This window comes from Carassius auratus, chromosome 11 (assembly GCF_003368295.1).
Source record: "Carassius auratus strain Wakin chromosome 11, ASM336829v1, whole genome shotgun sequence".
Lineage (NCBI taxonomy): Eukaryota > Metazoa > Chordata > Actinopteri > Cypriniformes > Cyprinidae > Carassius > Carassius auratus.
In genome coordinates, this window is record NC_039253.1 from 5,821,914 (window position 1) to 5,838,222 (window position 16,309).

At 35.4% G+C, this 16,309-nt stretch overlaps 1 protein-coding gene across 1 annotated transcript; it reads left to right on the forward strand.

The window, feature by feature from the left end:
• Window positions 1-38: 38 nt before the first annotated feature.
• Window positions 39-15,387, forward strand: LOC113110850 (major facilitator superfamily domain-containing protein 4A-like). Its single transcript, XM_026275080.1, has 10 exons — window positions 39-393; window positions 3,925-4,123; window positions 6,021-6,257; window positions 8,183-8,348; window positions 8,522-8,637; window positions 8,738-8,911; window positions 10,557-10,704; window positions 11,975-12,045; window positions 12,174-12,294; window positions 12,593-15,387. The coding sequence occupies exons 1-10, from the start codon at window positions 158-160 to the stop codon at window positions 12,685-12,687; spliced, it is 1,563 nt and encodes a 520-aa protein (XP_026130865.1). The 5' UTR covers window positions 39-157; the 3' UTR covers window positions 12,688-15,387.
• Window positions 15,388-16,309: the final 922 nt, after the last annotated feature.

Below are 16,309 nucleotides of genomic sequence, written 5' to 3' on the forward strand. Positions count from 1 at the left end.
AGTGAATCATTCAAAATGACTCACTCGGGAATCGGATAAGAATCGCTCTGGTGACTCTGAACACGCCACTATCGCTTTAGGCAGGTCTCCTCTCACGCTCAGGATGAATTCCACTGCCGTAAATGCTTCAAGAAACACCTGAGAAACTTTCTCCAGCATGAAGCAACTGTTTAATGAACGGATCTGCGCGTTATTCCGCAGTAACTGGCAGCATACTCTCACATATTGGAGCGTGTTCTTTAGTTTTGGACTATGTGTCGCTTTCCTGGGTCCGACCATCCTGGACCTGAGATGTCAAACACAGTCCACGCTCCAGGAGATCACTCTGGTCTTCTTCTCCCAACAGTTTTTCCTCTTCATTGGAAGCACCATTGGAGGATTCTTCAGTAAAACGTGAGTGTTTTGAAAATATCTGTTGTAAATTATGTATCAATTTATTTATTTTTGACTGTTTCAGGAGTATGACATGTTGAAATTAATACATAAAAAAATTCAATTTAAAACATCCCAGTTTATATCCCCGACCTTAAAACGATGGCTTTCAAAGATTATCTATCTATCTATCTATCTATCTATCTATCTATCTATCTATCTATCTATCTATCTATCTATCTATCTATCTATCTGTCTGTCTGTCTGTCATCTGTCTGTCTGTCTGTCTGTCATCTGTCTGTCTGTCTGTCTGTCTGTCTGTCTGTCTGTCATCTGTCTGTCTGTCTGTCGGTCTGTCTGTATATCTGTCTGTCTATCTGTCTATCTGTCTGTCTATAGGCAGGCCTATACATTTATCCAAAGCGACTTACAAATGAGCACAATGGAAGCAATTAAAAACAAATCAGCAAAAGAGCAATGATACTCAAGTACTATAACAAGTCTCAGTTATCTTAATGCAGTACACATAGCAAGTTTTTTTTTATTATATAATAAATAGAAAACAGTTAAAAGAAATAAAATAACAAAGCTAATGTTAGAGGCCTTTTTTGCTTTTGTTAATTGTATAATTAATTGTTTTCAAATTGTATTAGTTGTATTTAAAGGGTGAGTTCACCCAAAAGTGAAAATTAGCCCAGAAGTGACACACCCTGATGTCATCCTAAGTGTATGACTTTCTTATTTCATACGAATCCAGTCAGAGTTATTAAAAAAAAAAAAAAAAATGTCTGTGATCTTTCAAGCTGTTTGATGCCACTCAGCAGGTGTTGCACTGCATCAGTTCATAAAAAGTTGAATAAAAAGCGCATCCATTAAAAAAAAGTGCCTCACACAGCTTCGGGGGTGAACAAAGGCTTTCTGTAGCTAACTAGTGCATTTTTGACAAAAAATTATCCATGTTAAAAGTGTAATGATCACTTTAATCTAGCTTGCGCTCACAGTTGTAAAACTCAAGCAGTTCCATGGTAATGACGTATATATATTTTAGCCATTTTTTATAGATGAGCTTTTTATTAAACTTCTCATGAACCGATGAAGTGCAACACCCACTAAGTTGCATAAATTTTTTAAATAACTCCAAATGAATTCATCTTAAAGAAGACACCTATACACCTAGTCATATACACCTAGAATGACTTCAGGCTGAGTAATTTATGCCTTAATTTTTGGCTGAACTTATCCTTTAATGCAGTAGGCCTACACATAGCAAGTTATTTTTTTGTATTATATAATAAATGAAAAGGAAACAGACTGAATTAAAAGAAAAGGAAAAGAGCAAGCTGTTAGAGGCCTTTTTGCTTTTGTTAATTGTGCTCAAATTGGCAGGTCATTCCCCCAGGAGGGAACATTTAATTTAAAAGACTGCGAAAGTGATTTTGTGCCTCTTTGAGTTGGCACAATAATGCAAAGTTCAACTGGAGAATGCAAGCTTCTAGAGGGCACATAAGTCTGAAGTAGTGAATTTAGGTAAAGGGGAACAGAGCCAGTGGTGGATTTGTAGGCAAACATCAATGCCTTGAATTTAATGTGAGCAGCTATTGGTATCCAGTGCAAATTGATAAACAGAGTTGTGACTTGCATTCTTTTCGGCTCATAAAATATTAATCTTGCTGCCACGTTCTGGATTAATTGTAAAGGTTTGATAGAACTGGCTGGAAGACCTGCCAAGAGAGCATTGCAATAGTCCAACCTGGACAGAAGAGCTTGAACAAGGAGATATGCAGAAGGGCCTGATCTTCTTGATGTTGAATAAAGCAAATCTGCAGGATCGGACAGATTTAGCAACGTGGTCTGAGAAAGTTAGCTGATCATCAATCATAACTCCAAAGTTTCTGGCTTTTCTTAAAGGAGTTATGATATATATACTACTATACTGATCATTACTGATATAATAATGAACTGTATGGTGGCTGATATTAAAAACAATATTGCTTTTTCGAGTAATCTGGATTCCTACACGAATCAAAAGAAATATGCTTCAAACATTATAATCTATACCTGTAACAGAAAAGATTTTGTAACCTTTGTTTCAGCCATGTATCTTACACTTCCTCACAATAGATATGAGATAAAGCATTTTAAATGCATCCTGCACCGATTATTTGATTTCTTTAGGACTGACCGGTTTCTAACCCATCCGTGGCCTTTCTTTGGAAATCCCAGGATTGGTCATGTGCTCATTAAAGTCGTGCTGTCTCAGTTATCTGGGATGCGAGCCATGAAAACATACACTGCCCTACTGTTGTTTTCCCTGACAGATAAAGATATGATAAAGACATTTTCCAATATATATAAAAATAAATGGGTCCAAAAAGGTTAGGAACAACATCTGCTCCTTTAAAAGCAACATTCAAGGAAGTGCGGATGATTTTTTATGGCTGTAAGCAAATAACTGCTGATAATTACTCTTTATAGTATTTGTTTTTTAGGTCACCTCACAGTTCTAAGACTCTTCTATGGAATTATTGACTGAAAAACAAGTAAAATGCAGATATTAAAGCCAGCGTGGCTTTTTTCTCGTGCTTCAGTCGTGTTTTACCCTCAGGTCTCTTTTAATTGCTCTTATTTGGAAACTTGTTCTCTCAGTGTTACACTAGTCCCTTTCTTTTTGTTTTCCACATACAGATAATCACATTACTTTGTTTATCTCTGTGGATCTGTGTATGGTTCTCTTGTAAAAGATCTTTATCTCCGTTTTACAGTCCTGACTATGTTTAACCACATAACATTATATGTCTTTACCTCTGTCTGTTCTGCTCTATTGATTTTATAGTTTGTGGCATGCAACTTTATGCTGCGTTCATGTGCTATCAGAATTATCATAAATACAAGTTTCCTAGACGGAAATTGGACCTGAATGGCTTCTTTATGACAGAGAAACTTGTAGTTTTTCTACAACACCCACTCTGCTTTTTCTTGCCATTACAGTCTTGAATATTTATGTATATAAATAATCATTTGATACATTTTCTATGCGTTTTACTCAGTAAAAACAGCATTTAAGTGACTGAAATGTCAGAATTGTTCGCAAGATGACAATAGCATGGTATAAAATGCAATAGGGCGAGTAATGTTTTTCAACAAATGAGATGCTTCATTTGATTCAAAATCCATTGGATGTTATTAGTTGAATGTCTTCATTACGTTTCAGCTTAATAATAAGACTTCCTCAAGAAACAGAACCTGGTATCCTCCTTGCTTGCTACTCTCTCTGACAAGAAAGCACTTAAACATGACTAACTTAAGCGGGACAGCATGCACGTGACTGGTAGAAAACTGGTATAAAGCAAGTGTCACATTCACTGGTATCACCTGTTATCAGTAATAGCAGTATTTGATAAGGCATGTAAACAGAAATTAAATGGGCCAAGGTGAAAATAAAAGTCAGAGATGTCTGGAAATAAAATCCTGCAACAGATCAACTTTATTTCAAAAGTCAATTTTGTTGCTATGTTAATTTTTGACTCAAAATATCTCATTTGTTTCTCTTAGGCTTGTGCATTCTTTGTCAGCGCTGACTGTGTCCAGCCTCACCATCTCTGTGGTTTTTGCCATCATCCCACTATGCCATAAATTGCTCCTGTTGGCCTTTGCCTTGGCGGTATCTGGTCTTGCCATGGGCATCATTGACACCATCTCTAACCTGCAACTGGTCAAGATCTACCAGAAAGACTCCACAGTTTTCCTGCAGGTCAGTATCTACTTAGGAACTTCCAAAAAAAAAAAAAAAAAAGGTATCTTTACCTTGCATTTTAACAGTGTTTGTCTGAAAGGCTGTGGCAGAAATATGCCATTTACATGCATGAAGCCTTTACATGCAATGTATACAAATCATTTTCTTTAAACAAAAGGTTCTGTTGTCATCTACCCACCTTCAAAACCCGTTCGACTTTTCTCTAGAACACAAAAGGAATTCTTATGAAATCTATATGCTACCGTTCAAAGCTTAAGGATGGATGTCTTTAATGCTCACCCAGGCTGCATTTATTCGATGAAAAAGACAATAAAAATATATTTATATTTTATACAATATATTTAAAATATAATTTAAAAAAGCCCAATTTTGAGCATCAATCCAGTCATCTTTAAGTATTCTTTGATGAGTAGAATTTAAAAAGCAGTGTTTATTTGAAATGGAAATCCTCTGTAATATTTTAAGTGTCATAACTTAAAGTTAATATTATGTAGTTTGTATATATATTACCATGTACAATGCTATGCCACAATGCTTGTTCGTATTGAATATTTTTCACTCCGAAATGCTCATTGAGTAAATCTCATTATATGGCAATTCATGATGACTTTAAACAGATTTTAGTCTTGAGCTCATCATTGCCAGTTTGTAGTCATATTTTGGGGAGGAGAGAATCTCACCCAAGGGGTCTTCTCAGGAATTAAACTTTGAGGTGAAGTATTGTGGTTGTTAAATTGAGCAATTTACATTATATTTAAGGAGATGATATATATGGTGGGTTAAATGTAAGTTCCTTTGAGCTGATGTGTTTTTCTCATCAGCATTCATCCCTCACACGTACAGAATGGAAAACGTCTTAGTACTTAAACTGCAAATCTTCAAAAACAAAAAAGCTATATTTTTGGCCAGGAACAATTTTAGTGCCACCCTATCGATTTCTCTACCATTTTAAAAACCAGTTCCAAGTAAAAAGCAGATACACCCTTCGGATACAAAAGGGTTAAAAATGTTTAACAGTAAGAAATATTTAAGCAAACCACGCCAGTCTTGCAGTCCTATTCAGAGCAACAACATAATTGAGAGTGTGATGTTGCTCGACCAGTTTCTTAAGGAGGAAGTTCATATTTGTTATTTATATGTCATAGACAGCTTATAGTTGCTCCGTCAGTTAAATAGTTTGATTTCAGTGTTGTGAAAGATGAAATTTCTCCTGTTACATTACAATCATATCATAGAAACCAATGATTAGAAAAACCTGCAAGATACTTGTATGAGTTACAGATTTACAGTGTAATCAAACATAATCGATCTCCTTTCACACATGGATTCTGTATAAATCATATTAAATATGACAATATGGCAGCATGAGGTTCATGAAATCACTACACTACATGTCCTGAGTGGTGCATTCTGTTAAAAAAAAAATCAATATGATAACTCCAGGGCTATTACTGTTAACTAAAACAAGTTTTAGTTGTTGCTTTAAGAGTATTTTAGTATCTTTAATAATAACTTAATAAGTTTAAGTTTTAACTAGAAATAAGTGAAAACGAAAATAGTCAAAGAAAAAAAAAGTAAACCTAAACTGTACAATAGAAAAGATACAATAATAAAACAACTAATAAAAATAACATAATTTAAAAAAAGTGCTAAAATTAAAATTAAAACTGAAAAAAAAAAAATCTTTGACAATGGTTAGGAATATAATTCATTTAGTAATTTAGTTAGTATCATAATGCACCTGTGATTTCTTCCTAAAGATAGTTTCAGTTTTGAACAAACATCCAATCAGAACTGTGTTTTATAAAGTTGCTCTAAAAACTTTTGCTTCGTAAGAATCTGAACATCATTGCTGATTCTCCTTCTCTTCTGGGTTGTCTCTGATCTCTTCTAGGCCCTTCACTTCTTTGTGGGTCTCGGTGCTTTAGTGAGTCCCCTCATCGCTGACCCCTTCCTGTCTGAGACCAGCTGTGTGATTGGGAACAGCAGCACCAACTCAACATCATTAACACATCTGAGGAACAAGCTCGCAGGCAGACCAGTGCACAACGTGTCCAGCGTGCACCTCCACACCGACGGAGACGTGGTGACCAACGTTTCCTACGCCTTCTGGATCATGGCTATCACCAATGTAAGAGCTTTTCTTTTGTATCTAGTTTTACAAGAGTGGCGTGCCATCAGAACACATGCTGGACTAGTTGATGTTTGGAGTCTGTCAGCTCTAATGTCGAAGGAAGGGCAGCTGGGAGGGTATTTGAATAAAAGAAATGAATCGCTGATTGTGTCCTTGGCAACTGTACTTCATCTAACAGTTCTGTTCACACACTGGCTATAATAAAGTAGAGAAACAGTGTTAGTGTAACTGATACACACCTAACACCTGATCAATGTAGCAAAGGAAAAAACAATATAATGCGTATAAGTACACAGTTACAGTGGGAATGTTATATTGCTGCTGTTCCATAAGCGCTATCTGCACTTTCATTCAGCCCATCTGCTATTCTGTTTAGTTCGGATGTTTTATGTAGTATTCGGTTGTTAAGTGATGACGTAAGAAGCGCTGTTTCCAGGTCCAAGCCTCAACTCGCTTCGACCTCAGCAGCCATTTATGAGCACTGTTTATTCATATTAATAATTTAAGCTAAACATTTCAAACTTACAATATACACTACAGTCTCCGCGCTCACAGCGTCCCAAATGCTTTTTTTATATATATATATATATATATTTAGATTTTCATTGTCTGGCTATCTGGGACTTCGGTATGGAGTTAAAGGTTAAGATTATAACTTTTCCGCTAGTATTCTCTCACATTGTTAGTTTATATTAGCAGCTTTTGTTGTTTTCTCATGGTAACTGATAGAGCGTTTTGACACGGAAGCGCTGCTACGTGACGTCAGACTTAACAAGCGAATAGTTTTACAAAGCTAAAGTCAGACCATTCTGTTTTCGCTTCTAATTACGAAATGATAAAATCTAATTTAAATCAAAAACTGCTCATGCTGTATCTTTGTTTGGCTAGTGATTTAAATGCATTGGTTGTCTCTAATTTCATTTGATTTCGGGTTTGTTTTCAATTTTACCAAAATGTGCAGCATTTTGTCTGTGAAATAATAAAAGGATACCTTTTCATTAATAATTTGTGTGTTTGTAATCAAACCTGCACTGTCTGAGGTTATATAGTTTCCATCAAGTCTTCTTTAGAGTTTTAAAGGTATAGTTCACCCAAATATGGAAATTCTGTCATTTTCTCACCCTCCTGTCGTTCCAAACCCATAAGACCTTCATTCATCTTCTGAACACAAATGAAGTTATTTTTTGATGAAATCCGTGAGCTTTCTGACCCTGAATAGCAGCAACACAACTGAAAAGCTCAAGCTCAAGAAAGTTAGTAAGGACATTGTTAAAATAGTCCATGTGACATCAGTGCTTCAACCGTAATGTTAAAGTGAAGTGAAGTGACATTCAGCCAAGTATGGTGACCCATACTCAGAATTTGTGCTCTGCATTTAACCCATCCGAATGCACACACACAGAGCAGTGAACACATACTGTGAGCACACACCTGGAGCAGTGGGCAGCCATTTATGCTGCGGCGCCCGGGGAGCAGTTGGGGGTTCGATGCTTTGCTCAAGGGCACCTAAGTCGTGGTATTGAAGGTGGAGAGAGCTGTTCATGCACTCCCCCCCACCTACAATTCCGTCCGGCCTGAGACTAGAACTCACAACCCTTCGATTGGGAGTCCAACTCTCTAACCATTAGGCCACGACTTCCCCATGTTATGAAGCTATGAGATGCATTAACTATTTTATCGATGTTCTTACTACATTTCTGGGACTTGAATAATACAGCTGTCTACACAGGGTCAGAAAGCTCTTGGATTTCATCAAAACTTTCATCTTAATTTGTATTCTGAAGAAGAACAAAGGTTTTACAGTTCTGGAACGACATTGAGGACGAGTAATTAATGACAGAATTTAAATTTTTGGGTGAACAGTCTCTTTAAAAATGCTTTTCAAACTTTTTATGCAAAACTCTTGTCTTTTCTGCATGAAGCTTCCTGTACCTATCGGCATATTAATCCTGATGTATCGGGAGCGGCTGTTCCCGTGCGGATCGGACACCAGTCGGCGTTTAATAGATGGAGATGTGCTGGCGATGAAAACCTGGGGAACCACACATCTTTCAGAAGACACTGGACATGAGAAAGAGACTTCCAGAAGTAAGATCCCAACCCGCCAGCACTTCTGTACCACTGACATTGATGAAATAATTACCATGTGGGATCAGACCACGTTCACAGTTAGTGTTGAAGCACATGTCAGAAATAACGTGCCGTCAGATGCACACAAAAGCCAGAAAGAAGGTTTCTGTTATCTTCCCCCTTCTCCTCAGGCCACGTAGACTTGTTCGGCTGCTGTCTCCTTGGTAACGTGCACAGCTTTCCGTTGTCTTTCTTTGGGATCCATATCCTCGGGGGTCTGGTGCTCTTCTTTTCTGACGGTATAGTGGTAAGCAGGATTAGCACTTCACAGCCGCTTCAGCTCTGTAATTGAAGAGTATTTGCTTAATAACTTGAACTCATGTATTATTTAATCTCATGTACCTCAGGGCTCGTACACAGGCTTTGTGTACACCTACGCAGTGGAGCCCCCTATGAATCTACCTCACAAGACCGCTGGATACTTGACGTGTATCTTCTGGGCGGCGATCACTGTCGGCCGACTCTCCGCCATTCCTCTGTCTTATCGATTTAAACCTGTACACTTGCTCATCGTTAGTCAGGTCAGTGTCTGTGGTTTGCTTTTAAAGTCAGTTTTGTGGAAATTATTTAAAAAAAAGTAACCAGAGAGTATATATATGCTGGCTGAGTATATATATATATATATATATATATATATATATATATATATATATATATATATATATATATATATATATATATATATATATATAAACAAAGTATATCATGATTTCTACCAAAAATATTAAGCAGAAGAAAACAGTCTTCAACATGCTTCTGAAAATTTAACTTTGCCATCATTAGGAGAATTTTAACTGAAATATAATATAATATAATATAATATAATATAATATAATATAATATAATATAATATAATATAATATAATATAATATAATATAATATAACTAGGTATCAGTAACTAAAGTATTCAGTTATGGAGGAATAAAACCTGCTAGTTATATATTATAGTTAGTAAGTATGTGACCCTGGAACACAAAACCAGTCTTAAGTCGCTGGGGTATATTTTTAGCAATAGCAAAAAAACATTGTATGGGTCAAAATTATCTATTTTTCTTTTATGCCAAAAATCATTAAGATATTAATTAAAAGGTCATGTTCCATATATTTTGTTAATGTCCTACTGTAAATGTATTAAAACCTAATTTCAGTAATATGCATTGCTAAGAACTTAATCTGGACAACTTCAAAGGCGATTTTCTGAGTATTTAGATTTTTTTTTGCACCCTCAGATCCTAGATTTTCAAATAGTTGTAACTTGGGCAAATATTATCTAATGCTAATAAACCATACATCAATGGAAAGCTTATTTATTCAGATTTCAGATGTTGCACAATCAATTCAAAATTCCAATTCAAATCGGAAAATTTACACTTAGACTAGTTTTGTGGTCCAGGTTCAGATTTTTATTTAAAAATTTACAAATGTCTTTATTTTCTTTCTTTAATCTCAAATTTCAAATTTCTTAATTTCTTAAAAATTTACAAATGTCTTTATTTTCTTTCTTAATCTCAAATTTTTGTTTTAGGTTTCGGATACCCTTTTTGTCTACTTTTTTATTATTTAGTTAGTTGGGTTTGCTGATCTTAGCTGTTCTCCCAACCTGTTCAGACTGTTTTTAGATGGCTTTTGGCCACATGTAATTGTGAAAATTGACAGAAATAAACAAAAGTTCATGGTAAAATATTGTGTAACTTGTGTAAACGTGCGGCCAAAAAGTTTTGCCTATTTAGTTGAAAATGTTCCAAAACACCCTCTATTCAAACAACCAAGTGGGGTGGAGCTTAGAAAAGCATCATTTGCCAGTCCATTACAAACGCTCTCCTAACAGACTGCTGTTGAGTCAGATGGACTATAAAGAGGTTTACACCATCAAAAAAGGTGTGTCACCCACAATGCACCAAGGGAAACTTTGGACAGGAACAAACATCCTTGTCCTGCATCCTGCTCTGCCCTGTCCATTCGCCAGACGGGACATTTGTTTATCTGGTGTGACTAAGGCTCATTTCTATTTTCACGCTTTTATTTGCGCCAAAATTTTATGACAGCGGGCCTCTTAATTTCCGTTTCTCGCGCAGACAAAGCAGGGGTTGTTCACCTCAAATAACAAAGCCTTTGTTGACTGTGCGTGTCCAAATGCAAATCCTCACCATTCTGTTCTCTCGTAGGTGGGTGTGATAGTCACACTACTTCTGCTGCTGATCTTCTCCAACAGCAGTGTGTTCCTCTTCATCGGCACCTGCTGTCTCGGCCTATTTATAAGCAGTATCTTCCCCTGCACGCTTGCATTCACCGAAGACGTCCTGGAGTACAAAGGTATTGTGACAGATGGACCGCTGCTGTCTCCAGCATTGTTAAATCACCTTTTTGTCCACGGCTTTCATTTATTTGACAGTAGCCATTGGTGGCTTCAAAGTTCAGTATTTATTCAAGGTTTACTGCTGAGCCGAAGGCAACAGGAGCCGCCTGTTTAATTCTTTCCGCCATTGGCCTTCGACTTTCTGGGAAGGTTTGGCCTCACAGGTCTTGTGTCTTAATGGCAGAGACGATCCTTTTTAAACCCAGAGGTCAAACCCTTTGAGAGGAATTATTTCAAAATAAATGACTAATTACTGAGTGCCCTCTGTATGCCGCAGATATGGGGGCTGTTAGGGTAGAGCAGTTTCATAAAAATGTTTTATTATCATTAAAAATATCTCTATCATTAGAGCTGGTCTGGGCGGGAATTTATCAGATTGATTTCAGCTGTAACATAACAGATATGTAAATCCATTTTTATCCTGGACAATTTGAAAAGTCCTGACTAAAAGTGCCACTCAGTTTTTTGATTGAGACATCAACAGTGTGTTCGATTTGTTTTTTACTTTTTGTTCTACAGTGAAATATATATATATATATATATATATATATATAATATATATATATATATATATATATATATATATATATAAACTGTGCAGACCTACAATCACTGCTTTGGAGGAAAAATGTTTGCATTTTGAAAGGACAATTGTTATTTAATCATAAAAATCACAATTTGATTTGTTTACCCAATCTTGAAGCTCTAAGTTAGCATTAAGTAAAGATCATGTTCCATAAATATATATTTTGTTAATGTCCTACTGTAAATGTATTAAAACCTAATTTCAGTAATATGCATTGCTAAGAACTTAATCTGGACAACTTCAAAGGCGATTTTCTGAGTATTTAGATTTTTTTTTGCACCCTCAGATCCTAGATTTTCAAATAGTTGTAACTTGGGCAAATATTATCTAATGCTAATAAACCATACATCAATGGAAAGCTTATTTATACAGATTTCAGATGTTGTATAATCAATTCAAAATTCCAATTCAAATCTGAAAATTTACACTTAAGACTGGTTTTGTGGTTCAGGTTCACATTTTTATCTTACTGTTTTTTAACTTGAGTTCAGTTGTCATCAGTTTTCAATGGCAGTTTGAATGTTGCTGCAACAAAATTGAGAAAACAATACCAGTTTTAATTTTTTATTTTATTTTTAAGCTTATTGCCTAGATATAAAAGAAGAAAAAATGTAGTTGATTGTGTTTTGTTTGCTCTTCAGGTTGTGCCACAACAGTTATGGTGACCAGCGCAGGGATGGGTGAGATGTTACTCCAGGTGATCGTGGGTTCGGTAAGTCTGGCTTAAATATTTACATCTTGGCTCCTGGGAATTGAACCCATGACCTTTGCATTGCTAGTGCCGTCATGGTCTACCAGTTGAGCTATTCTTTTAACTGTTGAGTCTCTTTCTTCCCTCAGGTGATGCACAATCAAGGTAGCTTCAGTTTCCTGTTGTGCGGAATGATCTTCGGCTGCCTGGGATTCGCTTTCTTCATTCTGCTGTTCTTCGTACAGCAAAATCACAAAAACTTCACAGAAGGTGTATTGACTCTCTGAATTCACGTTGTTGCCCATAATCAGGATCAAACTGCTTCTGCTTTTATTCAAAGCAACTTACATTGAGTTCACAGTATATATGTGTGTGTTCACTGGGAATCAAACCTATGACCCTTACCATTGCTAAAGCCATACTCTTCTACATACTTGAATAAATGTAGTCTCATCTGGTTAGCTTAAACTGTTTGGCTTATGAAATAACGTTTATCATCATGAATTTGCAAAACGCAGAGGTCACTTTAGAGCATATATTCATTTTTTTTTTTTTTTTTTTCATACAGCTTTCCCTAGTAACTCCCCTACCGAAAGACTTGAGGAAAATGGGATCAAGACCTGCTCTGCTGCCGTGCCGAACTCATGGGACACGTCAGAGTAGAAAGCATCCATCGATCCGTAACAGTGGAGAAGATGGATGAAAATATGACAGGAGCAAAGGGACAATGGTGGTGTTGACTCAGGGACATATTCTTGGATGATCATGCAAATCATTGACAATCGACAGAGCTAAAAAATATATTATAATGTTTATTTTTGTATAAAAATATTTTTGATGAATTAAATGATCAAATGTCACAATTGAATCATTCTCGATGGCAGTAATGTCACTGGATATGTGCAATACAATAACTTTTCAAAAAAAAAAAAGTTGGTTTAGTGTTTATTATTCGAAGCACACTGTCTAATCAGCCCTTGAATATCAGTGCATTCATTGGTATTCATATGGTATTTCATTCAAAATAATGCCATACAAATACAGTATTTTTTGAATATGTAAAAGCCCTACAATGTTTTATTTGAGAGTAACTGAATTGGACTGGGCTCACTCAAACCCTACTGGTGATGACCGGACTTATTCACAGATCAGTAGCCAATTAATTCTCTGCCAGAGCTGAAGTGCTTATAACACAATTGTGGTTCGGAGATTAAAAGGTCAAAAAAGGACATCCTACCGTCTTCCTGGAAAAGTTTCCTTGTATTGTGTTGTACGGCCTCAGGTCTGACCGTTCCTCTAAACCAGTGACCTCAGGACTCAGGTGGACGATCCTGATTGTAGGAGCTTGCTGTGTCAGCGTATTTCTCTTGGCCTGGGTTAAAAAAATTTTTTTTTTTTTTCTGGTTTACGCAGGTGTCAGACCTGCTAACGTTAACACAATCGCTACATAAATGAGGTCAGCTTTCCGCAGCTGTATTTGATGAAGACACACAAGCCAAATGAGTTACACATTTGTTTTTTATAGAAATCTTCCTTCCCTTCCAACATCCACAGATTAGTACAACATGTATGCCAATGAACATAATTTGTAAACATTTGAGAGCGAGACAATCTGAAAATACATTTGCACAAAAATATTGAAAACATTTGGTGCCAATATTGTACCATGACAGTAGAACTATTCACACTTTTTATTACATCATCCCTTTTTTTCCACAAAATACAAAATATTGTTCTAAATGCAATGCAGTTATGACGTCGACATTTAAGAGGATGAAAAAATCTGATGTGTCTGAAACATTGGCACTTTCTAAGAATAGGGTACAAAAACATTAACCTATTAACCTTAAAAGCAGATTTAAAATATCAAAGATATTATTGAAGATATGATGCATAAGAAAGATTGTAAATTTTCTATTGTAAGTTTCCAAAAACTTCTCATCAGAATGTGAGAAATGTCTGAATATGGGTTAAAAACTTGATATGTAATTTTTATTGTGGCGCTCTTGTGACAAAACTAAAATAAAATACCATAATGGGTAACATGGTTGCAAATAATTATTTTTCACTCGGCAGGGGATAGTTTGCCAAGTGTCGATTTGTATTCAATGGCAAACATATATCATATAAATTATAAAGAGAAATTGATATATACAAATATGTATGTATACTGGAATGGTTAGGAATATAGTTAACTCAATGTGTACAAATTTACAAAATGGAATGATGTGTTGGGGATGTGATAATCAGGTTGCGGGCAAATGTGGAATAGCTAAATTTAATATGTTGGTAAAATATCTAATATAGATTAATTGAATATGAATTACTTTTCATATTATATAATATTTGAACATTCTTAATAGTTCTCTTTAAAGGAATAGTTCACCCCAAAAATGTAAATTATGTCATTAATTACTAACCCTCATGTCGTTCCAAACCCACAAGACCTTTGTTCATCTTCAGAACACAAATTAAGATATTTTTGATGAAATCCAAGAGCTCTCTGACCCTGTATAGACAGCTATGCAACTGAGACGTTCAAGGCCCAGAAAGATAGCAAGGACATTGTTAAAATAGTCCATGTGATATCAGCAGTTCAAGCATAGTGTTATGATAAAAAAAATTTGTGCGCAAAGAAAACAAAAATAATGACTAACAATTTCTTCAAATTGTTCCGAAGATGAACAAACGTCTTACAGGTTTGGAACATCATGAGGGTAATTAATTTTTGTGTGAACTATCCATTTGAGTGATTTGCTTGCTCAAAAAATTACGCCAGTTTATGCCCTATTCATAAAAAGTGCCATTTTTACTAAAATAGAGCTTTTTGACTTTTTGTAGTAAGAATCTCTTCAAAGAGAAAATATTCTTATAATAATCAATAAAGCAATCATAAAATACATTTCATTTATGCCGGAAAGTCTTAAAATTTATTACAAAATCTCTGTGCAGCAAACGTTTAAATGCATAGTTTACAAATGTTGATTCAAAACCAAAATTTGAGTGTTTGGGGTGGTGGAGCCACTAATAAGATGAGATTAGCATTACAACAAAAAATATTGTATTCTAAAAAATACAAAGTGCCAGTAAAAAGAAAAAAAAAATGAGAGACGGAAAAAGCAACCTTTTTAAGTGCTTTAGACTCACATTAAAATACAACAGATGTCCAGTATGGCTACAATAGCTACAAAACGTTCTTGGAAGAAAAACAAAACTCAAACAAACAGAAGAAATCAAATGACATCATTGCTTAACAGCTAAACATGTATAACAAACCCATTCTATCCATTGGGAGAATTAGAATCTTCATAGAAACAAAACAAATATCTATATAATGAAGTAAAAATATCCCCCCCCCCCATATAACAAGAAAAAACCCTAAGTGGGTAAGAGAGCATTTAACAAAAATAATGGAAACAGGTTAAAGAACAAATCAAATCACACACTGCACAAAATCCATTATTCAAAATGTAAAAGGCATTAAGCAACTCAATATCCCTCCATGAGAAGGCAATTGCATGTGCAGTGCTCATGATGCAGGCAAGAGCAATCAAACAAGGCCTGAATTCTGCAGGAATGCAAATGAAGACGCTTCGCAATACAGGACTTGAGAAAAACAGGTCAAAGTGAAAATACTACAGAACAATATCACAATGCTACAGACATCCCATCACATCTTACTGTATGTACAATGAAACATTATTTTCCTAAAGGAATATTTTAAATACACCTCTTTCTTCCGTGGAACACAAAAGAAGGTATTCTGCAGAATGCCCGAGCTGCTCTTTTTCCATACAATGAAAGCAGAAGATTTATAGGTCCAAAAAGATACCAAAAGCGCCGTACATGTAATTTATTGTGTTATATGAAAGTCAAAAATTTCAGTATGTTCTTTACACATAGCAACTGTATGGCTTTAGAAAAAAATATATATTAAAGCGCAAATCAAACATATAAATAATTTTTTTTTGTTGCTTTTTGTATAGTCAGGACATTCTGCAAAACATCTCCTTTTTGTCATGCAGGTTTGGAACAACAGTACAAATTAGAAAGAACAAAAAATGACATAAAATGTTAGCTGTTTGCACTCTTGTAATACAAGGGCAGCTATAAAAAGGAATAAAATATCCCTATTCTTGATTTAAGCATACAGACTGAAAATATTAACCCAACAGTACTAGAAAGTATGCATAAACCATCAATATTTCATATGATCCATTTTCCACTAGATCTGAATATAGAGACTTATTATCTATGTTTATGATACGTTAAATGAATATTCTAG

Coding starts and splice junctions, on each gene's coding strand:
- LOC113110850 (XM_026275080.1), top strand. CDS start 158: ATGAAGCAACTGTTTAATGAACGGATCTGCGCGTTATTCCGCAGTAAC. Junction 394..3,924: donor GGAGGATTCTTCAGTAAAAC/GTGAGTGTTTTG, acceptor TGTTTCTCTTAG/GCTTGTGCATTCTTTGTCAG. Junction 10,705..11,974: donor AGACGTCCTGGAGTACAAAG/GTATTGTGACAG, acceptor TTTGCTCTTCAG/GTTGTGCCACAACAGTTATG.